General features: G+C 37.2%; 1 protein-coding gene across 12 annotated transcripts in view; it reads left to right on the forward strand.

Moving 5' to 3' along the window:
- Positions 1-4,671: 4,671 nt before the first annotated feature.
- Positions 4,672-27,529, forward strand: part of Caap1 (caspase activity and apoptosis inhibitor 1) — a 97,150-nt gene continuing 74,292 nt past the window's right edge. For 6 of the 12 annotated variants that reach the window (XR_013110606.1, XM_076934667.1, XM_076934664.1 and 3 more), the window contains exons 1-2: positions 4,677-5,006; positions 9,644-9,844. Coding sequence is in view for 9 of the 12 variants with exons in the window: in XM_076934667.1 (XP_076790782.1) it covers positions 4,764-5,006; positions 9,644-9,844 (444 nt within the window). In the remaining 3 variants the exon portion in view is untranslated. Of the gene's footprint in view, positions 5,007-9,643; positions 9,845-10,615; positions 10,701-11,946; positions 12,023-27,529 lie in introns of all 12 variants that reach the window. The other 6 variants (XR_013110605.1, XR_013110604.1, XM_076934662.1 and 3 more) reach the window with 2 other exon arrangements.

Consider the following 27,529-nt stretch of genomic DNA (forward strand, 5'->3'; position numbering starts at 1 on the left):
CATCCTTCTCCAAGTGACAATAGTTTGTGATGCTTATCACTAATGCTCCCTCTGTTCCTTCCTTTTATATAACCTATAAAGAGGCACTTAGAGATATTGTCTGCCAAGTTTTCTTATGTCTCATGTCCAAAAACTCCTATTTTTCTGTCTTACCCTTTGTGACTAACTGCTAGTCTATTCAGAATCAAGAGACAGTTTCTTGTGGACTTAGTAACATTTTATAAAATGTTAGTGGTTAAACTAAAAATGCCACCGTTGTTCAATCCTGTTTACATAAAATATTTACAAAGAACATGCAGTGTGTAATACGTACCCAAGATCCTGATCTGCTTTTCTGTTTTTGTTTTTATTTTTCTGTTTACAATGGTCTGGCTTTAACTAGGTGACCTATTTTTGCCCGTCCCTACTCATAGCATCGGACCGTGATCACAGCTGGTAGGTCCTGAGTGGAGAATTGAGCCAGAACAGAATTGAGACTGAGAGTTCTTAGGCAGCAGTGAGGTTGATGAGGATGGACTCTTGGGGGGCAGCTTTAGTGAGACAGCTCATTTTATTTATGTATTTATGTATTTATGTATTTAGGTTTTTCGAGACAGAGTTTCTGTGTAGCCTTGGCTGTCCTGGAACTCTCTGTGTAGACCAGGCTGGCCTCAAACTCAGAAATCCGCCTGCCTCTGCCTCTCAAGAGCTGGGATTAAAGGTGTGCGCTACCACTGCCCATCAAGACAGCTCATTTTAATCAGGGAACCAAGGCTATTTAAACCTTGGGGTGGGGGTGGGGGGTGAGTAGCGGTTATGGAGGTGAGTGTACTTTGTTGTCTGGGACCAGGGTGCCGGGGATGCCTCATTTGCATAAGGAGGGATTCGAGGTGCTGCTGGGCGTGACCTTATAAGGGAAGAGGAAGTTTAACTTGGTGTGACCTCCTCTGATAGGGCAAAGGTGGGGGCGCAGGGCTATGTACCAGATCTTGTAGGTCCTGGGCAGGGGTCATCAATACTACTCCTGCTGATGTCTAGGGTTTGGACATGCCTCTTCCCTACTCTTGCTGCAGGCCCCTCCTCCCCCATCCCATGGCTCCCTGGCCCCATAGACTTGGCTGTTGACTTTGTGAACTCAGGTCCTCATGGCTTGATTACCCCAAAACAGATTGTGATAGATTTATTTTTCATGTTGTGTGTGGTCAAATGCTCCTCGGGTTGAGTGTGAAACTACAAAGATACTTGCTCTTATCAAAATTGGAAAAAAAAGCTCATATATTAAATTTCCAGCTGGCTTGAATTCAAGCTTTGTGACACTGGTAGCTGGTTACCCTAAGAACTGAGTCTCTTTTCAGAAACACACTCAGCATTTACCAATTTGTACGATTCATTGTCTCTCTGGATGTCTTAGAACCACACACAAACCTCCTAGAATTATGGATGCTCAACAGCTGGACATGATTCAGGAATTTTTTTTGTATTACATGACTGAAGCCCCCACTCAGGAGACCCTTGCTATCTAAAATTTATTCAGGACGTATAACTGCAGCTTTGTAGAACTACTTAGGCCCGAGCCTCCCTAGCAACATGGCACATTCAGTTCTTAACTCTTGAGAACTGTCAGCTAAGTATCCCTACATCCCAGGGAAAGATTTTGCTCAAAAATGGGTAACTAAGAGAGCCTGGAAAACATCTCAAAAAATGAGGTCAGAATTCTTTAGGGAAAACATGAGGAATAATAATTGTAGTTACCTAGAATATTGCAAGGCAGGTTTCTTCAGAGTGATGACATAAAAACAATAAATAACCTCAGTAAAGGCCATTTTCTTATCATGTTTCTTTGAATGGTTTAAAACATTTTTTTTTAGATTTATTTTTAAAATTTTATGTACTTGTATGTGTTTATGTGGAAGTGTGTGTACATGAGTACTGTATGTGTTTATACAGAAGTATGTGCCTATACAGGCCAGAACAGGGTGTTGGACACCAGAACAGCAGTGTATTATTAACCACTGAGCTATTTTGTCATAGTGAGATGAAACAAAATTTTCCTGTTATCCTTGTCAATACATGAAATTGAGACAATTGTTTTGTTGTAACATAATTTTTGCTCTTTAAATAGAAGTCAATACTGTGTGGCTCCCTTGTTACATAGTGCTTGCTCAGCATGCACAAACCCCCTGGGTTTGATCTCAGCATTACATAAATTAGGCAAGGTTTTACATGTCAATAATCCCAATGCTAGGGAAGGGGAAGCAGGAAGATCAAGTGTTCAAACCTGGGGCTGGGGAGATGGTTCAGTAGTTCAGAGCAATTACTGCTTTTCCAGAGTTCCTGGGTTCCACTCTCAGCACCCATATGGTAGTTTATAATCATCACTAATTTTCTTTTCCAGGGATATCCAATGCCCTCGCTTGATCTCTGAGGGCACCAGGCAGTGGTGTGGTGCACATGTCTATGTGCAGGCAAAACATTCATATATACAAAATAAATAATATCAATCTAAAAACAAATGAACTGGCTGGAGAGATGGCTCAGCGGTTAAGAGCTCTGACTGCTCTTCCAGAGGTCGTGAGTTCAATTCCCAGCAATGGCATTGTGGCTCACAACCACCTGTAAGGGATCTGATGCACTCTTCTAGTGTGAGTCTGAAGATAGTTGCAGTGTACTCATATAAGTAAAAATAAATAAAAAATAAAAACAAATGAACAAAAAACCAAACAATCCGATGCCCTTTTCTGGTGTGTCTGAAGAAAGCAATGGTATATTCATATACATGAAATAAATAAATATTTAAAAAAGAAAAAACAACTGTAAACAAAAACTCCTGAAAAGTGTCTGGCTGTGAACAACAACAACAATAACAATAAACCTGGAAAAAACCAAAAACAAAAATCTGGAATGAGTCTTTGTCCTCAGAGACTGATGGACGACTTGGAATTTCAGAACTGTGATGAGCTTGGAATTTTTAAGTTCACAGGCTAGTAGTTACTTTATCTTGGGCTAGTTTTAGCCTTCAGGAACAAGCAGTCATTCCTTGCCCCACTGTGTATCTGTGATTAAAATGACATGACTGCTCCATGGTGTGGGTAAGAGGAAGGTTTTTATTGTAGAGAGAAACAGCCAGAGGCATCTGTAAGAGTTCACAGGAAAGAAAGAAGACTGAAGATGGCTAGGGCTACCTGTGAGAGAGGGAAGAACAGCATGGGTCAGAGACTAGAGAAAACTGAGAGAGGCAGGAGAAGCACATAGGGGAAACAGTGAGGATACCAGGGTTAGAAGGAGACTGAGTAGCTACGGAGAGGGAAACCGGGAGCAGTAGGAATTTAGGTCAGGATGCTAGCTTTGGTTTTGAAATGTGTAACAGGTATGCTGATAGGCACCATAGGTAGGCATATGTCCGTTCTGCCAGAAGGGAGATAACCCCTTTTGGTAAATGGGGGAACCAGCTTCACAAGTTCCTGAGGAATGTTGGCTTTTATTTAACTGCCAGGAATTCTCCTATAGTCCATGTTGAATTCATTTCTGGATATTCAAACTGCCCTTTGGAGTTGGGAATTGGAGTTTCCTTTGGATGTGACAATCTGAAGTAACACCATGTGATAATAATAATAAAGCCTCTTAAAAGCTATTAACTTAGCAGAACATTAGCTTCTTACTAATCCAAGAGCTGGGAATGTCATCAGATAAGATCTTGGGACTATAGAATACTCTCCCCTTCCCATCTCAATGTATCTGTCTTTTGGGTGTACTCATTAATGTATTTTAAGGTTGCCTTGATTTATCGTTGTTTTGTAAAACTATAAATAAATAAATAAATAAATAAATACTTTATGAAACTGCTTCCACTTGGAACATAGAATTTGGGGTCCTCAAAATCCAAGTTCCTTGGGCCATAAACATTCAAAATAACTCCAGAATAAACTCTTATCCCTTTTAAGATGAGAATTGTGGTTTTATTTCACACAGCAACAACAAAACCAAACAAATTCACAAACATATTCAAATTCAGACTTCATAAGGTATATGGTGTGTGTTTATACTTCCACCTACTTCAGAGGCAGCGACAGGATGTCAGCTAGACAGCCTAGTGCTGGATCACCTCAGAAACCCATCTCCCTAGGCCATTTGAGAAAGTTTTACTGTAGGCAAATAGAGCTCATCTTCATGTGGCCATCTTTCTGATTCTAATAAACTCTAAATTTACATTGTTGAACACTGTGAAATACTACAGGAAAGTGGCTTTGTTTTGACTCCGTTTCCATTCCTTTAAAAGTAACATGGAATCATGCTTTGAAAGTAGTTTTAATAATACAAAATACGGAAGCATAAGACTGTTATTTTTGTATAAGTCCTTAAAGTGTACTTTAAAAAACGGCTCAAATGAGGTCGTAGTGACATTAAACAATATTTTTATTCTGAATTTTTTTTTTTGTTATTTCGTATTACACGTGGAAATTGGAGGCAAAGAAGACTCGAGACTCAGCAACTTTAATTTTACCTGTCGACTTGTGAGCTGAGAAACACTAAAAACAACTAGATCCTAGCAGAGGTTGGAAAAAAGCAAACAGAACTGTTGGCCCACACGTCACCTTTTAAACTCCAGACAACCTCAGCAGCTGGCACAGCACATCCGAGCCCCTCCTCCAGAAACGACGCGTTGTAAAATGCGCCGGGACCGGAAGTGACGCCAAGCCTGCGACAGCAGCGCCGGCCGCTACGGAAGCGGGGTTCTGTTGCTGCAGAGACGGCCGGCTGTCGCTGATGGTTGTAGCGGGAGGACCATGACGGGGAAGAAGTCTTCCCGGGAGAAGCGGCGCAAGCGGAGTGGGCAGGAGGCAGCCGCGGCGCTCGCGGCCCCGGACCTGGTGCCCGTGTTGAGCGGGAGCGCGGGTGGGTGCGGGAGCGGCGGCTGCTGCGGGGTCGCCGGCAGCGGGACGAGTGTGGCAGGTGGCGCGGAACGAAGCGAGCGCCGAAAGCGGAGGAGCACCGATTCGTCCTCCAGCGTCTCGGGCTCCCTGCAGCAGGTGCGTGCCTCGCCCCACGCCGCCTCCCGGAGCTGCGGCCCCTCAGAAGAGCCGGGCTGCAGAGCCGCGCGGGCGCGGGCAGAAACTCATTGTTAGAGCCTGGGTCCCTTGGGCCGCCGGTACTATTCTGAGTCCTTTTGAACCCGTTCCCATGTATTGAACTTCCAAGTTTCTGGATTTACTGATCAGTACCCCTTCCCCATTAAACTTTCGCGGTTTCTTTTACTTGTGGGTTTCCCCGATCTCCTTAGAGGATCTGTGGGTCGGGAAGTAGTTACAAATGCCGGTGTAAGCACTGATCATCCTTACCTCTTAAATGGATTCTTGATTATTTTCACATTACACACATATTAAAAAAAAAAAAAAACCCACAACAACAAACCCCTGAGACCCAAGTTCAGGAGTTTTACCCACAGTCACAATCGCAAGAATTTCATAGTTCCTACATTTGAATTCAGTATCTGGGACAAAATGTGTTTCTTATGCATCATCACACTGCCGCGATACCACTATTTAAAACAGTAGTTTGTAACTTACTATAAAACAGATGAATGTGTTCTTAAAAATCATCGAACACAGAAGTAAAGGCAGGAGTTGAAAGCCCTTCGACTGCCACTTGGTATGTATACCTTCTGTGGATATATAGTCACTTTTCATTGATTACTTTTACGGATGTAATTGGGTATTTTCCCGTATTGAATGAATCTCCTTCCATACATGTTGTGTTTTAGGTGTCCCAGTATACTCGTATCTTTATTGATGAAATTTAGGTTTTCAGTTTTATTGATTTTACATACAATACCTTCTGGAACATACTGTTCATAGATCTTGTGCAAGAATTACATAGCTTGGACTTACAGAAGTGAAAATTACAGTGTCAAAAGTATTTACATTAAAAAAGCAATGAATTCCTCTTTGCATACCGGCATCATATGCAATATTGGCCAAATGCTTCATGTTCGTGCCTCTTGGGCTTCACAGCACAAATGAACTAAACCCTAGATATGCGAATCCAAACTATTTTCTTAAAATAAAACAGACATATTGAAATAGAACCAAATGCCCTTAAAGCAAGACTTCACTGATTTATAGTTGAAATAGTATGGGTATTCATCTCTGCCAGTCTTCACAAGCATGTTATCTTCCTACCATCCCTCCCCCTCCCCCACGAGTGTGGCCCTGGCTAGCCTGGAACCTGCTGTGTATATGCTTCATAGACTCTGTTGGCCTCAGAGTTAGCATCCATCCTCCTGCCTCTGGCCTTGGAATGCAGACATCACAGGTGTGCCTCACCCCCCATCCCTGTTGGTTTTTTTGTTTTTTGTTTTTGTTTTTTCCTTTTCTTTTTTAGAGAGCTGTCAGACCATGTAATTATTACTTGTTTGTTTTTTGTTTTTGAGTCAGGGCCTCACTAGTCTGGAACTTCAAAAAATTTTTTTTTGCCTGCCTCTGTCTTCTGAGTACCTGCCTCTGTCTTCTGAGTACTCGGATTACAGGCATGTGCCAGCTCACTTGGCTGACATTGTTTTAATATGTATTTTCCCGATGAGTAGTGGTACTGAACATTCCTACATTTTTATTTACCCTTTGATTCCTTGTGTAGTTGTATAGATTCTTGTTTTTTCTTTTATTCAGTGTTTCACTGAAAAGTCTCAAACATATTTCAGTTAAGTGTTTTAAACTTTTGTTTAGCGTTTACAGCAAATGTTAGTATAACTCGATTTAAAGCAGTGCTTCTACCGTCCTAATGCTGCGACTCTTTAACAGTTCTTCATGTTTTGGTGACTCCCAACCATAAAATTATTTTCCTTGTTACTTCATAACTGTAATTTTGCCACTATTATTGTAAATATGTGTGTTTTCCCATGGTCTTAGGTAACCCTGTGAAAAGGTCATTAGATCACTCCCCCAGGGGTCTTGACCTACAAGTTGACACCTGCTGGTTTAAAGTGTGTTGGAGCGTTTGATTTTTTTTTTTTTTTTTTTTGTAGCCAGAGCTAGTATTATTTCCTTTGTTTTCCAGATTTTGTGTTTTGGAAGATTGTAAAATTTATGAAAATTATTCTGTATTTTTAAAATACTTAACACATTATTTCACATTTATTCATTTAATGGTACACGTACCACACAATGCATGTGGAGTCAGAGGACAACTCACAGGTATTCTTTCCAACACAAGGGTTCCAAAGAATTGAGCTCTCATGTTAGGATGGTGACCAGCACCTTCACCAACTCACCTGCGCTTGCCAACTCTTTTCTCATAGGTTTTATATTTAAAACAGTTTAGTTATAAAAAATTTATTCACCTTTATTTTATGTGCTTTGATGTTTTGCCTGCATGTATGTCTGTGTGAGAATGTCAGATCTTGGATTTACAGACAGTTGTGAGCTGCCATGTGGATGCTGGGATTTGAACCCAGGTCCTCCGGTCAGTTCCCTTAGCCACTGAGTTATCTCTCCAGCCCCTTCTAATACTTTTTTAATATTAAAATTATTTATTTATTTTTTTTAATGTGCATTGATGTTTTGCCTGCATGGTTGTCTGGGTGAGGGTATCAGATCTTGGAGTTCCAGGCAGTTGTGAGCTGCCATATGAAGAGAGCTCCCATCCTCTGGAAGAACAGCAAGTGCTCTCAACTGCTGAGCCATCTCTCTAGACTCATACTTTTTAACATTACAAGTTTAAATTAGGACTTGTGGATTCAACTACTTATATGGTTTTCTCCTAGCTAGTCACATTATTTGTTATTAGTCATTTCTGTAATATTTCTGCACACGATGAATTTTGACATTTTTAGCACTTTTTTTTGTTGTTGTTCATTCTGTATTATCAAAGTATAGGATAGTGTTAAATAGTAGTTAGGTAATGGGCATTCTCTTCCCATTTTGTTTTTAAAGCATGACTCCGTCTCCCCTCTGTCCTCTCTCCCTCTTCCTCTCTTCTTTCCCTTCTGTATTGAACCTGTTAGGCAAATGCTCTCGCACTGAGTTACACATCCAGTTCTAGTGGGAACAGTAATAGTGTTGTACCAATAAGTGTATCTGTGATAGAATGTGACGGTAACTTTGCTCAGGTCAAGAAAATGTCTTCAACTCTTGGTTCTATGGATTTAGTTTTCTCTTGTGGCGTCTTGGCATGGTGTTGATGTGATTGTATCAGCTAGTTAGTGTAATTATGTTGTTTAAGTATTGGTAGGTTAGTTGATAGTAAACTATATGTGCTATCTTGGGAAAAGCCCTCTTTTGTGTGTTGGACTTATGTGTTATGTTTTTACTTTGGGGTAGATACTTTTGTTTATTTTTAGAGACAAGACCTCTATTTGTGTTCCTGGCTGTCTTGATGTTCAGTATCCAAAGATCTGCCTTCCTCTGCCTCCTGAGTGCTGGTGTACATCATAAGTTAGGTTAGCCTATAGTTTCAGTTTTTGTAGTGAATTGAGTTTATATATATTTGATAGTAGTTCGTAATTTTTCCTTATAAGCTTATCAAAGCTTTTCAGGCTTAATTGGTTTTTGTTTTCAGTCAAGGTGTCACTATGAACCCCTGACTATCCTGGAACTCATTTCATAGGTTAGCCTGGCCTTGAACTCACAGATATATTTGCCTCTCCCTCCCAAGTGCTGGGATTAAAGGTATACACCTTCAAGCTTACCCTAAAAAGAAATTTTAAGAGTCTGAGATGGCTCAGTGGGACTGCACAAACCTTACACCCAAGTTCCATCCTTGAAAGTGTTGGGAAAGGAGAAAATCTACTCTCAAAAGTTGCCCTTCAACCTCTACATGTGAAAAACTCACATATGATATACTCACCTAATAACAATAAAAAATTTTAAATTGAAAAAAGAAAATTAAAAATTATAGATCTCTCCTGCTTTCCCACCCCATTTGGACTTTCAAATTTGTATCTGATAAGCGTGTGTACTTGTTAATAGTGTGGTATGGTGTAGTGTGGGGAAGGAAAGAGAAAAGACTGTCTTACACAGAATGTATACAACATGAGACCTAGTCTATAAAATTCATCTTGCTAATGGTAAACAAAGTTGAAATCTCATACTGGATGCAGAGAACCTAGCTCCATGGCTGTTATAATCTAGGAAAGATTATGGCCAGCGTTTTGATAGTAGATTTAGAAAGACTGACTAGTTATGGGAGATAGAAATAAAATTGTCAGACATGCCTTAAACTACTTGAATCTTTTGATATATGATTAAATCATATAACAGTTTGAAAATGATAGCTTGTGGTTGGAATATGGCTTTGTAATTATGGTTTGTAACATTTCCTGCTGTTTTGTTTCTTTATATGAGTTTAAGTAGAATGACAAAGCATTTCTAGCTTTTGAATGAATGACCCATGAAAGAATCTCCTAGTTCTTCAAGTCTAAAATTTTAGGAAGTGGTACATTTTGATTTGTGAATTCTGAGATACGATTTTCTTTTATTACAACTCCTTCAGCTAACTGCAGTGTGGAGAGTAACATTAAAAAGTGATGAAAAACTAGATTTTCTTCTGACTTTAGATAGACAGTTGTGCAAATAAAGGAATTTAGAAGTGCCTAATGAAGAGTGAATAAGTGTCATATGTGCATTCAAAGTGTTTAATATTATTTAATGATTCTTTATTTCTTTACTTGTAGGAAACCAAGTATCTTTTACCAAGTCTGGAAAAAGAATTATTCTTGGCAGAACACAGTGATCTTGAAGAAGGTGGACTGGATCTGACTGTCTCATTAAAACCTGTTAGTTTCTATATATCAGACAAAAAAGAAATGCTGCAGCAGTGCTTCTGTATAATAGGAGAAAAGAAGTTACAGAAGATGCTTCCTGATGTGCTGAAGGTACTTTCCTGCACTGGTAGGCTGCACACATGGAGAAACAGCCTTCGTTTGTAGCAGTCATTTCATTGAATGTACTGAGTGGTTGGATGTTCTAATCTGAAACAAGTTACTTGAAAGAATTCAAGGAAGAAAATTTAGAGAACCTTAAATGGTCTTATATATATATATAAGTATTTTTTTTTTTAAAGAAAAATGTTTAGACAAGACATTTATTGACCCCATGGAAATAATTCAGTTATTTCCCAGTAGTGGCACTAATTGGAGTTATAAAGAATATTATGCTGCTATGTAACAAACCACAGTAGTTTGTAGTAGCTTATGCTTCATCATGTCGATAGGTTTTTTTACGTATATATTTCTGAAAACTTAAGGAAAATATGTCATATTCTGATTTTATGGTTTTACAAAGCCCAAACTAAGCCTAAGGGCAAGTATCTCATATAGTCACACCTTGAAGATTTAAATCTTTACAAGAATTACACGAGGTAAATAGACTACATTTAAAAGTGTCTGGAAGACGGACTTTTAGTTCAGTTTTTGCTTCTAATAAACATGATCTTATACATTCCTTCAAATCTCTGAAATATTCATGTCAACTGACAGCTTTTCAGATTTTATCCCATAAATTCATGTGAATATATTCTTGAGGCTTTTATTTGTTTGATTATAAGATTTTGCTAATTCAAATTTTTTTTTATAATTGCAGTTTTCCAGTTTATATTGGAGCTATAGTACATAAATGCAATTTTTTTTAAATGTCATTTTCTTTAGAACTGTTCAGTAGAAGAAATTAAAAAACTATGCCAGGAACAATTAGAGCTCCTGTCTGAAAAAAAAATCTTGAAGATTCTTGAGGGTAAGAATGAATATTTCTATATTCTGCAAACTTATTAAGTGGTTCTGTGCATAAATACTGAGGGTTTCTTTCTCTTGCTTGAATGTGACTTTAATTTCTTTATTGAGGAATCACTGAAGAATATCTTTACTTCTGTCTGTACTGGAAAATATAATGTACGTATCTGAATAGAACTTCTAAGAAAACACCAAATTTGATATATACTTTTCCTTAACTAATATATAGATGAGTCCATGTTTATATAATATAATAAAATGAAAAATTTTTAAAAATTATCAGAAATATTGTAAAAAAATCAAGAAGTTATATTTTCTTTAAAATAAATAAAACATTTTCTACTTTATTTTCTTTATAACTTATAATGAGCTATTGCATATTTCTCCTGTTCCACCAATACCTAGATGCAATGTTAGAATTGTTTGTAACTTTCCAGCGCTTATTTCTTCCCAAATAAGATTATTATTTGTTACTGATAACTTTTAGAATTTTGAATTTTCAAGTATTTTTTGGTTTGATTTGGAAGAGAGGATTTTTTTCATTTGCATTACTGAAGAAACAAAAAGCAGATATATTGAATTTCCAGAGACTGATTTTTTTTTTTTTTTTTAAATTGTAACATAGTGGGGTTGGAGAGATTGGTCAGTAGTTAAGATTGGAGTTTGGTTCCCAGCACCGATGTAACTCCAGCTCCAGGAGATTTGATATTATCTTCTAGCCTTTGTAGGCGTCCTCCCACTGTACACAAACACACAAATAAAAATACAATAAATGATTTAATGGAATTTGTAATTCTGGAAAAAATATACATATACACATATATGTATATAGTCTGTTATGTATGTATACATTCTTGTATGTATGTAATAGGTAAAGAGAAGATAATGAAAAAAAAAAAAAAAACATTTACAATATAACACTTGAACCTGGAGAGATGGCTTAGGGGTTAGGAGTACTTGTTGCTCTTCTAGAGTATCTGAGTTTGGTTTCTAACACCCACATTGAGTGGCTTACTGCCATCTGTAATACCACTTCTGTCCTCTGTGGACACCTGCACGTGTGTACCTATTTACACACAGATTCACACATACATACACATAAACAAAATCAATCTTAAAAAAAAATACAAGTAATAGAAAAATATTTTGTAAGTTTCTTTACCTGTATCTTTTTTAAAGATGGCGCTTTTTATATACTGGTAAAGTAATTTTATGAGCATGTTTTCAGTAGTTCATTTTTTTTTTATAAGGTGACAATGGTTTGGACTCTGATATGGAAGAGGAGGCAGATGATGGCTGTAAGGTGGCTCCTGATTTAATCAGTCAGTAAGTTAAAACACAAACACTTTGATTTTCATTTAATTTTTTTGCTATTCCTTTGAAGATTCCTGTTTTGAAAAAAAAAGTGTGTGTGTGTGTGTGTGTGTGTGTGTGTGTGTGTGTGTGTGTATGTGTATATATGCATGCATGTGTGTGTGAGTATATTGTCACATGTGGGTAAGGAGAGGCCAGAGGAAGACATCAGATTTCCTGGAGCTGGAGTTGCAAGTGGTTGTGAGCTGCCTAAAGTGGATGCTGGGAGCCAAATTTGGATCCTTTGGAAGAACAAGAAATGTTCCTAACTGCTAAGCTGTCTTTCCAGCCTCTCTGAAGATTATGATTGTTTTTCTGACTCAGTGTGTGTGTGTATGTATGAGAACTTTTATATATCTTTATATAAAAGTTCATTTGTCCTATTTATTTTTACATGTATGTTTATATGTATATTGTTGTAAATATGTATAATTGGAATATTTTGATGATAAAAAGTACTTGACATTTTGAGAACCATTGCCAATGGGCAGTAGCATAATAAATACTACATATTTAAGCTGAAGTCGAAGAAACTCAAATCTAAGAAAAACCTGAGAAAGATTTTTAAAGTGTAGACACAACATCTGTGTTACTTGGCTGCCTTGAGAGGGACAGTCTTAGTTACGTTGTACATCTTGCTTTACGTCATTTGACAGCACAGAAAATGTTCATATTTCATATTTTTAATATACTATTAAAATACTTTGTGTTAGTCTTTTATGTACTATAGAAATTACATATTACTCAGTTTATTTGGTTTAAGTATTTATTAAACCTGTTATTTTTTAGTACTTTTAAATTTCTTCTTCCATCCCCTTTTCTTTCTTCCTCTTTCCCCCTTTTCTTCCTTTTTCTTCTGTTCCTTTCTCATTTTTTAAAATTTTAGTGCCAGGAATTGAACTCAGAGCCTTACACATGCTAGGAATCTCTGTACCACCAAGGTATATTCCTAGCCCTCAATTTCTTTGTTTTATTTCTTGATGTTACTTTTAGAACCTTGAATTAAGCTTTTGCTTGATTGCTTTTACTTTCCTTTTATTCAATCCCTTCCATTTTGAAGGTATTATTAAGGTTAAATTCTTTGCTGTCTCATACCTAAACACTGGTGTTATCTTTTTTTTTTTTTAGTGTGGAAGCTATTTAATGATTGGCTAGTTATAAAAGAGACATAGTCTTTTTAAAAAAAAATACAGTAACATCATTAGCTTTGAATAACAACCTTACAACATACATAGTATCATTAGCTTTGTATAACAACCTTACAACGTACATAGGAAACATAGTAACAGTAAGGGGTTAGAGAGATGGCTCAGTGCTTATAAGCACTGGCTGCTCTTCTACAAGACCTAGGTTTGAATCCTGACTCCAGGGGCTCCAACATCTTCTTCTCACCTCCATGAATACCAGTCAAGCATGTGGTGCATGGATATGGATGCATGCAAATCACTCATATTCATAAAAGGAAACTAAGCACAAAATTGGAAGGGCTAGCTATTGATTTTAGCCCAGTGGTCATGTACTTGCTTACTATGAACTAGACCTGCAGTGTAACCCCTAGAACCAAAACAACATTTAGTACTTTTGAATTATAATGGAAAAGTTTTACATAGCTACAAAGCCAGAGTCATAAAGAACTCATTGTGTGATCTAGACAGATAACATAAACTTTTTGTTATGTGCTGTCACATAGAGCAAGCAATTGCAAACACAGGCTGAGCACCTCTAATCCAGAAATCTCAAATCCAGGATCTAGAACTTTTTGATTTTTATGTTGGCACTCAAAAAAGTTTTAATTTCTGGCTTGAGATTTTAGTTTAAAGGTTTTTAGCAGGTGGATTGTATATAACTGTTACTTTATACAGAAGCCTGCAAAGCCTGAATTCTGCTGTTCTGAGCAGTGTGGACAGGGGACACTATACCTGTGTTTTCACACATTGTCATTGTAGCCAGCAGTGGAGCTGACAAGGCCCCTATTGAGTTCTTTAATATTACTGGTGACTACCAGCCTTTATTTTCATTGTTTATTTCTTTAGTGGCTATTATTCTTAGAGTTATTTTTATTTGTGTATGTGTTTGTGCTTGTATGAATGCATGTGTATGCCATATGTGTATGGGTGTCTGTAGAGGCTGGAAGAGGGTGTCAAATGGCTTGGAGGTGGAGTTATAGGCTGCCTGATGTGGGTGCTGGGAACTAAGCTTGGATCCTCTGATAAAATTGTATATTTTACACTGATCTATCTATCTATCACTCAGCCCCTTTATTATTCATGATTTATTTTCAGATGGTTTCTCATTATTTGACCAATCTGACCCTGAGCTTTAGGTTTCAAGAGTTCTGACTTCTGCCTCAGCCTCTTTCTTAAATAGCCAAGTCCCTAGTTCTATGATACCACATCCAGCTTAGTACATTTAATTAGGTCAGTTTATCAGTGATATTAAAGCTCAAAGCCTTTGTGTATGCTAGGCAAATGCTCTGCAGCCCAGCTTCCCCCCTTTAGTCAAATTTCCAAGCTGCAGTAAACCAAAATTAACATTAATAACTAACATAGAACATTGTGTTGCAACATTGGAACAATCCAGTATTGTTCATGTGTCATTATTCATCCATTAGCTTTGTATAACAACCTTACAACATACATAGTATCATTAGCTTTGTATAACAACCTTACAACATACATAGTATCATTAGCTTTGTATAACAACCTTACAACATACATAGTATCATTAGCTTTGTATAACAACCTTACAACATACATAGTATCATTAGCTTTGTATAACAACCTTACAACATACATAGTATCATTAGCTTTGTATAACAACCTTACAACATACATAGTATCATTAGCTTTGTATAACAACCTTATAACATACATAGTATCATTAGCTTTGTATAACAACCTTACAACATACATAGTATCATTAGCTTTGTATAACAACCTTACAACATACATAGTATCATTAGCTTTGTATAACAACCTTACAACATACATAGTATCATTAGCTTTGTATAACAACCTTACAACATACATAGTATCATTAGCTTTGTATAACAACCTTACAACATACATAGTATCATTAGCTTTGTATAACAACGTTACAACAATCACAGCACCATTAGCTTTGCATAACAACCTTACAACATACATAGTATTGTTTTATGTGTGGGAAATGAGGCCGGGTAAATTATAGAAATTATAGAAATGCCTGTAAATGTTAGTGGCAGAGTTTCTTGAGAAGTAGCTGTAGACTTTTTGATTTATGGTCCTACCTTGGTGGCTTAGAAATACTTAATCTTCCATAATAGTCATTGCATTCATTTGTAAAGCGAAGATAGTCATTTATAACTATTCAAAAGACTAATATTAAATGAGCTAATGTGGCTAGTTTTTAATTAATAATGATGTAGGGCCAGTGAGATCATTCTTTGGATAAGGCACTTGCCATCAGATCTTATGACCTGAGTTTAATCTCCAGGTCTTACATATTGGCAAGACAAAACAACTCTCCAAAACTGTCTTTTTGACCTCTCCACAGGTACTCACCACAACTCTACACACATACCTTCAAAAATAAATGCATGTTTTATATATATTTATATATATATATACATATATATATTTTATATTTATATATATATTTTTATATTTATATATATATACACACATATATACACATTTTATATATTTATATATAAAATGTATATATATGTATATATGTGTATATATATATGTATATACACATACACACACACACACATTAGTGTTAGTTGTAAATGAGGGAAATATCTTAGAGTTTAAAGTAAAGGTGTCAGGAAGGGAATGGAAATGTAGAGAACACTGCTGTTAGCTCCTGGTGCTGACTTTTCTTTCCTCCTGCTTCAGGAGCAGAATAACGTAAATAAGCAAACCCGCAGAGATAAGAAAGGAAACAGGTTTTCAGACAGAATGCAGGTAGGGCATTTCATTCTCCTTGCTGTTAAAGTCTGAGGCACAGAATAAGAATATATTTTCCTTTTCTCAAAGATTGTAAAGGCAGTTTAATAGGCCTTTGCTTATAGTATTCTTTTGGATGTTACTTTGTGCTTAGAAGGTCAGTTCAGCTCTATTCATCTTAGGCGTAGTGAACTAGTTGGTAGATTGATGTCACTATTTTTTCTGGGCTTCAGTTGAAGAGTCAGCTTGGTATATTTGGTACTTAGACTTCCCTGTCCTATGATCTGCCGATATTCACTTTGACGAGTGCTTGTCATCAGATCAGGCTGCATGCAAACGGAATACTTAGTCATGAGCAGACAAAAAAAGCTGAAAGGAACTTAGTAGCTTCTCTTGAGTACCGAGATAATAGAATACAGGAAAGAAGCTTCAACAAGATAGTGAGACTGCACGAGGAAAATTACAAATGTAATTTTGGAACTAATGGTGTTCTGCATTTCTTTTTTTTTTTTTTCACTAGGCTAACTGGTAAAAAGATTGGTTATGACTGGGAACTGAATCATTACCCTGAACAGCCAACATGGGCAAATAAATACAGATCACTACCGAAAACCTCAAAAAAAAAAAATGTAACTCAAAGTTTTAGGAGACCTGTCATAGATCTACTGGGCAAACAAAAAACTATATTTGAGTTTAAAAATTGCCTTAAGACCCTATAGGAAGGAATAATGAGAAAAGATCTTATAGGGTAAATTATGTCCTGGAGATTTCATTTGTTGAGGTCTTACCCAACCGTGGCTTAGAATGTATCCTTATTTAGAGATAAAAAGAATCATAAAATTACAATGAAGTTTTTAGCTCATCAGATCTCACTGTGTCCTGATAATAGAGGAGTTGAGTACACTGGAAGACATGAGAGACTAATCTTTGTATCCATACATCTATGTTTCTAAGTAATGAAGGGGCTAGAATTGACTAGGGGACCTGCTGCCTGGTGCAGGGGATGTGATTAGGGTAAGGGTTTAAGTCAAGCAGCTCTTGACTGCCAGACTAAAGAGAATGGAGGGAGAGTCAGCTTTTCTCTTGATCCTGAGTCTTCCTGTTGTACCTCCTCTTCACCTAAGCTAGCAAGAAGCAAGCTGGGAGAGAGAGTGACTTCTGTTGCTGATAGCCCACGTTAAAGGGAACATTGGGACACGAGAGAGAGAACACTTACAATTAGCCTAAGAACTTCATTCACATTTAAAAGAAATCAAAAAGTTACAAACTAAAAGAACTTTGAGAAAATGAAACATCAAAGGTAAAAGCTCAAAACTTAAGAGGTAGCAAACACGCAGAGCTTTACCCATTCAGGAACTTGGTCTTTGTTCAGGCCACACATAGAGATCTTTTTGAAGGACAGTTTTCTTGTAAAACACAAGTAAATCCCCACAGAAGTGGAAAACGTGGAAAGTTGAGTGAAGTGTCTTAAAGACACACCAAAACAAGATGGATGCATTCACACTTGAACTGGTTCTTGTATAAGTGAACATGTTTAATGTATTTACATCCAATGAAATGTTTTATAAATGCCAGATATTCATAGGCAGATATGTCTGTGTTATAAATACTATAATACCTAGAAAAAGATGAAAGGATTTTCCATCTACCTTACGATTTCTGCATACTTTTAATATACAAAATCTTGTAAGTAGTGCCAGAAAAGTATATAGGAAATTTAGGCCATATCACTTGTGAATATGTTTGTGAATGTAAACAAATAGAAATATTAGCATGTAGATCCAGCAGTGTATCAAGTGAGTACTGCTGATCATGTAGGATTTATTTCAGGAGTTTTATAAGAAACCTTAATTGCAATATCTATTAGGATAATTTATATCACTAAATTGAAAGAGAAAAATGATATATTCATGTAAGTGTGTATAGAAAAGGCCTTTGGTACTTTTCAGCAATCACTTTACTTATATGTAAGGTATAGAACACACCGTTTTGATCCATTATGAAATGACTATTAGGCAAGCAAATAAGCCTGTCCATCACCTTGAATGGTTGGTTTTTGTGTTTTGTAACAGCATCTAAAATCCAGTTCAATAAACTTCCTATGTATATTGTTTTAACTCTAGTCCTCATATTATGCATTTGATTTCTGGACTTAGTCTCTATAACTTCCGCTGTGCTCACTTTGATCCACATCCTCTTTTCTCTTTACCCTGGTAAACTATTTTATTCTGTTTCAATGTAGTTGATTTTTTAAAAGATCTATTTATTTCTATTTAATGAATGTTTTGCCTATATGTCTGCACACCATGTGCATGCAGTGTCTGAAGAGGCCAGAAGAGGGTGTCAGAAAACTTGGAACTGAATTCTAGACAGAATTCTGGGCAGTTCTGAGTCAATATGTAGGTGCTCTTCAAGAGCCCATGTCCTCAAGAACAGTAAGTGTGTATGTAGCTGCTGAGCCATTCCTTCAGCTCTATATTTGACGCTTTCAAAATCTCCTGTGTAATTGAAATCATGGTGTTTCTTGTCTTTCTTGTTTGTTTTGATTTCCTTCCTTCCTTCCTTCCTTCCTTCCTTCCTTCCTTCCTTCCTTCCTTCCTTCCTTCCTTCCTTCTTTCTTTCTTTCTTTCTTTCTTTCTTTCTTTCTTTCTTTCTTTCTTTCTTTCTTTCTTCTTTTTGGAGATATGGTCTCACTGCATAGCTCTGACTGTCCTGGCGTAGACCAGGCTGACCTTGAACTCAACAGAATTCTCTAGAACTCACAGCCTGCCTTTGCCTCCTGGGAGCAAGGATTGAAGGAAGCAGTGTGTCACTGTGTACTGCTTTTGTTTTTGTTTGTTTGTTTGTTTGTTTGTTTATGTCTGGCTTATTTCACTTAGTATAATGGCTTCCAGGTTTATTCATGTGGTTACAAATGCTAGGATTTCATTTTTAAAAGCTGAATACATATATACATACATGCATGCATTCATGTATGTGTCTGCATATGGTATGTGTGGGAATGTATGTATGTAAGTAGGTGTAATAGTATAGTTTCTTTTTCCATTTATTTCCTGTAAGACTCCTAGATAGTTACTATATCTTGGCTGTTGTGAATAAAATAGCAATATAAACAAAATGTAAATATATCTATGAGGTACTGATTTCATTGATTTTTTTTTTGGTATATATACAGTTGCTTCTTTCTCTTTTTTCTTCTTTTTTTTAACCTTTTTTTGGGAATGTCCATACTATTTTCTACAGTGGTTATATAATTTATATTCTTACCAGCTACTTGCAAGGTCTTCCCCTTTTCTTCACATTCCCACTAATCCTTATCCTTGTTATTTTTAAATATATAATTTTAATGTTATTACTTATTTATTGTGTGTGTGTGCGCGCGTGCATGCGCGTGTGTATCTGTTTTCTCTCTTTTACCTTATAGGTTGTAGGGATTATATGTACTTAGTCCTGGAATTGTGGGATTCTTAAGTAAAACTAAAACCTCAGAAGCCAGAAAGGAACATTTGTGTGAAAATATTAAAAATGGTTGAGTTGGTTCAGTAGCTGCATAAGCCGACCAATGTGGGGCTGATTCCCAGAACCCAAACAAAAATCTGGATGCAATAAAGGAAATTCCAGGACTCCGACAGTGAGGTAGGAGATGGAGACAGAGAATTACTCATGGCCAGCAAGCTAGAGGACACAGCACAGCATCAGTCTATGCCTTAGTAAAGTGGAAACCAAGAACTGACTCCTGAAAGTTGTCCTTTAACCTCCACATGTGTACTATGTCATATGCCGTGTGTGTGCACAAAACTTTAAAAATGTCCAGATATGTCAGAAAGTCAGTAACCTGGAAGAAGTACACATATTCTCCAACTTAGTGTTAGTCCAACTTTATTGTGGGACAATTGTTTACCCATATTACCATTTTGTAATATGGGTGTTTCCACTGTAGTATTCAGTAAATTACATGAGCTATTCAGTATTAATGTGAAATGAGGAGGGAGAGACAGGGAGATGCTGATAGATACTAAGTTACACGTAGATAGGAGTAAGAAGTTGTGATGTGCTATTACACACTAGAGACTGACTTAGTCACTGTTCTGCTGCTGTGATGAAGCACTATGGCCAAGGCAACTCTTATGAAAGAAAGTATTTAATTGGGGACTGGATTATAGTTTTAGACAGTTAGTCCATGACCATCATGGCAGGATGCAGATAGGCACATTGCTAGAGCAGTAGCTGAGAACTTTATATCTTGATCTGCAAGCAGTAGGCAGTGAGACAAACACTGGGCCAGGCATGGGCCTTTGAAATCTCCAAGCCCACTCCCAGTGACACATCTACTCCTTCCCAAATGGTTCCACTGATTGTGTGTACCTATAGGGGCCTTTCTCATTCAAATTACCACAATAATTATAGATAACAAGTTGGTATTGTATAGTTAAAAAAAAAAAACAAACATTATGTTCTCCTCCATGCTCAGTCAGGGTTTCTTTATATAGCCTTGCCCCTCTGTAGGCTAGGCTGGCCTCATACTGAGAGTTCTGACTGCTTCTGCTTCCCAAGTGCTGGGATTAAAGGCATGTGCCACAACCACCCAGCTGAATTATGAATATTTTTACCACAAAGAAATGACAAGGGCTAGAGAGATGGCTTAACAGTTAAGAGTGCTTGTTCTTCCAGAAGACCTGAGTTCAGTTCCCAGAACCCATATAAGGCAGCTCACAACTGCCTCTAATTCCAGCCCTAGGAGGATCTGATACCTGTAGTCTCCACCCCAGATATGCATGCATATACATAATTAAAAGTAAAATAAATACTCATAAATGTTGGCAGAGATAGTTTAATCTGATTTAAGTATTACCTATTGGATGTATATATGGAAATTTTATATAGTATACTATTAATGATGTTTTTGGTTAGCAATTAAAAACAGGCTTTGTTGTAGATTATTTTACTCAACTATTGACTCATGTGAATATTCTTAGCATGGTTATGGTAGGCTAGGATTAGCTATGATGTTCAGTTGGTTAGGTGCATTGAATACAGTTTTAGCTGTTTTTATTTGCCTTGTGTTTTTTTGAGACAGTGTCTCATGTAGCCTTATGTGGCTTCTCATTCTATGTAGCTGAGGTTGGATCTGTATTCCTGATCCTCCTGCTTCTACCTTGTAGTTCCTTGTAGTTCCTTATGCACCCTCATGCCATCCCAGTATTTTCAGTTTAAGTTGGGATTAAAAGCATCAGTATTTGACAGGCAAGGGATGACATCCTTATACCAGGCAAAGACTCCACAGTAAATGTAGAGGTTATTGATGTGTTTTGAAGATGGAAGAAGCAACTGTAAGCTAGAAAAGATAAATGGCCTCATAGGGAGTGAAGACTAAACAGACTTCAGCGAAGGCATGCAGCAGTGTTTTCATTGGGGCTCCAGTTCCCTGAGGTTCCGATTGCATTGGCAGCCTGCAGAGCTGTTTGGGAGTAGATGTATCTTGTTTTAATTTTCTAAATACTTTGCTACAGGAGCAACAGGAAATTAATGCAGTATACTTGCTATAAAAACTTGGGCAATAAGCCAAAAGTTTTATATAAAATTTTTTGAAATGTTTTCTGTCTTAGTTAGGGTTTCTATTGCTGTGAAGAGACACCGTGACCTCAGCAACTCTTACAAAGGAAAACATTTCATTGGGGCTGGCTTATAGTTCAGAAGTTTAGTCCATCATCATCATGGCAGGAAACATGGAGGCATGCAGACAGACGCAGTGCCTGAGAAGGAGCTGAAAGCTACATCTTGATCTGTAAGCAGTGGGGAAAGAGAATGCCATACTGGACCCAGTTTGAGCACCTGAGATCTCAAAGCCCTGTAATCCACTTGTACCAACAAAGCCACACCTACTCCATCAAGGCTATACCTGCAAGTAGTACCACTCCCTGTGAACCTATAGGGCCATTTTCATTCAAAACTATCACATTCTACACCTTGGCCCCACAATGACTTAACATGAATTGTAAAGATAATTGTGGAACTTTTACATTTTATGTATAAACATTTGTGTCTTTCCGTATCTTTTTACTATAAGAAAACTTAACAGAAACAGAGCATATTAAACACCATACACAGAGGTCCATGGATTTCTGCTGAAAGGTGTTTGTGGCATCTCAGTCTCAATTCTGTCAATGCTATGACCTTTCTAATTAAACTTGAAACTGAAAACGGAAGATGTGCTGCCCATTTAACTGCTTTTCAAGTTAGGTTTTGTTTTGTTTTGGGCTCTTTGTAGTTGTTGTTGTCTTTTCTCCCAATTCTGGGGAATGAACCATGGGTCTCATGAAGATCTAGCAAGAACTTTACACTGATGTATTTCTGCAGCCCTTGAGATGCATTGCTTCATTCAGACATTTGAAAACCATGTTTACTGAGATGAAAGCTTGGCATGGTGAACACACCTAGAGTCTCTGTATTTGTAAGGTAGGAGACCAGATAACCAGCTTAGTAAACCTGCGTCTGTCTCAAAATTAAACAAATAATTAAAGCAATGGCTCAGCAGGTAAAGCACTGGCCATGAAGGTCTGATGACCTAAATCCAAGCCCCAAAACCAACATAATGGCAAAAGTAGAGAACCTACTTTATAAAGTTTTCCGGACTTTTACAGATACACTGTGGTACATGCACACCCACACTCACACATTACACACTCAGACATAGTAAAATAATACCTCAAAAGGAAAAAAAAAAAGAATAGTAACGATGTGTAGGAACTCTGAGTACCTAATACCCATGGTTTCTAAATCACTGAAAGAAAGCAAACAAGCTAACTTTATTGTAGATAGTCTGAAGTTTAACATTTCAACTTTCCTAATTAAGAATTGCGTCAAAACTTACAAAATTTACAGATTAAGATAAATTGCAGAGCCCTGGTATATCCATCTGGGGATTGGCTAGAAGAGAAGCTTTATTACAGTTAAAATCACACTAAAGAGGAGAATAGTTGTTTGGCCTATAATGTAATATAATTATGCTCTAAAGAATGTGTTTGTAATGAAATTTAAGTCTTGAGTAGTACAGTAAAATAATCAGAATGGAGATTTGTATGTGTAAAGAATAAAAGTACAAATACTTTAGGGAAATTATAGCATAGTTTTAGAATTGTTATTGCAAAATGCCTTTTTATGAATTTTAAATGAATGTGTTTTTATTTCAGGATATGTCAGTGGAAATGAATTTGTATTTCCCTATAGGTCATGAGCTATGTGGAAATAGTATTGTAGTTTTAGAGAATAGGAAAATTTGAAATTCTCAGAATAAGAACTGTTCCATCCACTCCTTACATTCTTTTAGTAGAGGGTATGCTTTGAATTAGCAATCAAATTCAACTTTTAATTTTAACTTTAATACACAGCATACACTTAAACTTTGGATATACATGCATTGAACTGAACCTTTTTAAAAAAAACTAGAATTTGTAAAAAACACTTTGTCTTTTTAAGAATAACTTTATTGGCCATTGAGATGGCTCAGAGGGTAAAGGCCTCTGCTTGTCGAACTTGATTACCTGAGTTTAGTCTCTGGGACCCACAAAGTAGAGAGTAGAGAGAGTCAAGTGCTATAAGGTGAGCTCTGATCTCCACATGTGCATTGAGGCAGATGTATGACCCCTCCCACACAATAAGAAGGCCTTCTTTGGGTAAGATGGTTCAGTGGGGAAAGGCCTCTGAAGCCAAGTTTATCAGCTTGAGTTTGATTCCAGAACCCACATGGTAGAAGTAAGACAACTCACTCCTACAAATTGTCCTTTGACCTACCTGCACATGCCTGTCATTACATACATGTAGATAAAATAAGATATTGTAAAAAAATAAATTTAAAATAGCTTTATGTCTTTAATTCCAAGAGTGAGATACTATTTCAAAACAAAACAAAAGTGTTACAAAAATTAAAATACATGGTACTTTAATTACCTTTCTTGTTGATGTGACAGTGATAAAATATCCAATAAAAGCAATTTCAGGAAGGGTGTGTTATTTGACTTACACATAAGAAGTGCAGCCTATGGTGACAGGAAGGAATAGCAGCAGTAGCATGAAGCAGCTGGTCACACATAGTCAGGATGAAGACAGACAGATGCTGCTGCTTTTCTCCATTCAATCAGGGAACCAGCATGTGGGATGGTGCTATCCACCCTAGTGTGGGACTTCCCTCCTCACTTAAACTGCAAATATCCTCATCCACATACCCAGAAATGAGCTTCCATCTTGATTCTAATTTAGTCAAGTTGACAAAGAGGGGTAACTATGACACATGGAGACCCTTCATCCTGCCTCCCTCCCTTCTCCTCCTCTTCCTCTTCATCCTCTTTTTCAGATTTTTTTTTTTTTTTTTTTTTTTTTTTTTTTTTTGGAGACGGGGTCTCATTATAGCCCTGGCTGGCCTGGAACTCACTATGTAGTCTTGAATTCCCAGAGATCCCAGAGCTCCTCTTGCTTCTACTCTGGCTCCTTGAGTGCTGGGGTTAAAGGTATGCACTACCACACCCAGTTTCTCCTCCTTCCCTCCCTTCTTCCCTCCCTCCTTCCCTCCCTCCCTCCCTTCCTCCCTCCCTCCCTTCCTTCCTCCTTCCTTCCCTTCCTCCTTCCCTCCTTCCCTCCCTCCCTTCCTCTTATAAGTAGTGAGGGCTTGATGATCACTTGGCAGTAAAGGTTTTAATTTAGGAGTCATTGGGCTCTTTTGTTTTAAGAGCAGCAACTAGAATTTGTTTGTGACCACTTGTCAGTTGTTGAACCACACAGTGATGTGTCCTGGAACTCTGCTGCTGTTGAATGGTTTAATAGGCTGTTATATTCAAATACTGGTCTATTTAGTTACATAGCTCAGTTGGAAGCCAGCCATTAGCTGTTGGTTTTCTTGTTGAGCTCTCAACACAGCTGGTCACCACCTTATAAGAATGGTGATCTCTGTTTAGTGGTTCAGCTTAGCTGTTCTGCTGGGGAAACTTTGCTTGAGTATGTTTATATGAATACCTTTGAAAAGGGGAACGCTGTTGAGCCAGATGCCAAGCTCTGTCAGGAGCTTTTAACAAAACTTGAGCTTGTTAGGAATGAGTCTTTCAATAGCCACTTGTATTAAACTTAAATATTGAAATACTTGAGTACTATGAGTGCCCCTGAGCTTGATTAATAGGCAGCACAAATGTACACTACGACCAAATATTCCTATCAGTGGACTTTTCCAAAGGAGGGTCTAAAATAGACCTGAGATCTGGGCTTGTTGAGAACTATGCATTTGGAAAATTGATTTGTGATTCAGCCAATTCCTGTCATTAATCTGGAATATACGGCATTGTTATGTTTAGTTGTAAAAGTATGGAATAATTTTAACACATGAAAAGACAGTAGGATTATGAATGCTTACACTGCCACTCACTTTCTCTGCTTTAAACCTCCTCTCATCTTCCCAGTGTGATTATTTTGAAGCAAATTGTGACCCAGTTGTTTTAAAATGAGAAGCAGATAGAAACTTTTCTGGAATCTCTCAAGAATTTTTCTTAGCATGTATATATGTTAGTTTTTATGTCAGCTTGACACAGGCTAGAGTCCCTTGGGAAGAGACCTTCAGTTGGGAAATGTCTCCATCAGATTGGCTTGTAGACAAGCCTGTGAGGGCACTCTTGATTGTGATTAATTTGGGAGGTCTCAGCCCATTGAGGGTGATGCCACCCCTGAGCAGGTGGTGCTGGGTACATACAAGAAAGCAGGCTAAGCAAGCTGTGGGATGCAAGCCAGTAAGCTGTACTCCTCCATGACCTCTGCTTCCAGGTTTCTACCCTGAATTTCTCTCAGTGATGGATTATGACCCAGGAGTTGTAATATGAAAATAAACTTTGTCTTTTCTAGGTTGCTTTAGGTTGTGGTCTTTTAAAATAGCAATAGCTACCCTAAGATATCATGCCCGCTCTAGGTGCGATCCTCATTTTAGTGCTCTGTCTGGGCTGCCAGTTATTACACATAGAAAACTTTAAAGGACTTGAGATTTTTTGTTGTTTTAGTAGTTATTTAAAAATTTATTTGTGTTCTGTATCACTGAAATCTAGTTATTTAACTAGATTGTCATTTTTCTTTTGTCAGTATAATACATGTCTGTTTCTGTCACCTAGTTCTAATACTTGATACACTTTCTATAATCAGTTCACCTATTTTTTAAATAATTTTAATAAATTAAATATTTTGAAAGTAGTATTTTTTAAAATTTTCTAGAAAATTCCCACAAAGCTCTCTTTCTTTTGTAAAACAAAAACTTGGGATAGTTTTTCAATATCTGTGATACTCATTTCATACTCTCATTTTTCTACTTACAAAGTCATTTGGAAATGGCCACTACTTTTCTTTTCTAATTAATATTTTAATATATTGGGGAAAGTAATTTATCCTATGTATTATCTTCCCTGAGTTTATCTGAGTGCTCCTTTATGGTTTTGTCTGACTTGTTCCTGTGTGCCTTGAATGTTCTTATAAGGTAAAACTTATTAGTACTGTATATATAGCTTCCTATTGCCAGTATGAAAAATTACAGAAGGGGTGGTTTAAAATAACTCATATTTATTATCTCCTTCGGTGTGCTTTGTGCTGTGTTGTTTTGTTTTGTGGAGGCGGGGTCTCACTGTGTAATCTAAGCTGACCTGCAAATCACAATCTTCTTCTGTCAGTTCCTGAATGTTAGGTCTGCTGGCTTGACTGTAGGCAAGTACTGTCACGCCTCGCATGTCCTTTTATCTTACAGTTCTGCAATCAGTTTTACTGGGCTAATGCTGTGGTGTCAGCAGGTTAGCCATTTCCTTGACTTCATGGCTACTAAGTGCTGCCTACCCCCCTTTGGCTCATGTATCCTCCATTATCTTCCAAGTGTGTGATATTGCCTTCTTTTCTGTCTCTGACTCTTCTTGGCTCCCTCTTATGATATCTGCTGTAATTGGACACATCAGGGTAATACATGAAACTCTATTTCAGCGTTTTTAAGTACATCTACAAAGTCCCCTTTTCCATGTAAACATTTATATATGTGATAGAGATTAGAAAGTAGATGTTTATTGGCCCCTACCAAAAACAAAATCAAAGAGTACATGCATGTATGTTTTTATGCATATAATATACAGGGTCCAGGAGTATAAAATGATAGTAAGAACCATTATATTTTATCTTCTCATCTTGGAGTATAAAGATGCCACAACAGGTGTGCAGTTAGAAATATGTTGTTTTACCAACTTTTTACTCCAATCCATGAAAGTATATTGGCTTTTTGATTTTGGTAATATGTTGCCTTTACTGAAAATTTTCACTTTTAAAATAATCTATTTTGACTTGAGAGCATACACTATTTTTTATAATAAGAAAGAAACATTATATTGCCTTGTAGTCAAATTCTGGGTAAAGCAAGGTATGGTAGTACAAGTTGGGAGGCTAAGGCAAGAGGACTCAGTTGTAAGCTACTGTGGGCAGTGAAGCAAAAGTGTCTAAAAGAAAACAAAACAGACTTCTGAACGATAGCTCATTTTCTACTCTGACATTC

Source organism: Arvicanthis niloticus, chromosome 5 (assembly GCF_011762505.2).
Source record: "Arvicanthis niloticus isolate mArvNil1 chromosome 5, mArvNil1.pat.X, whole genome shotgun sequence".
Classification (NCBI taxonomy): Eukaryota; Metazoa; Chordata; class Mammalia; order Rodentia; family Muridae; genus Arvicanthis; species Arvicanthis niloticus.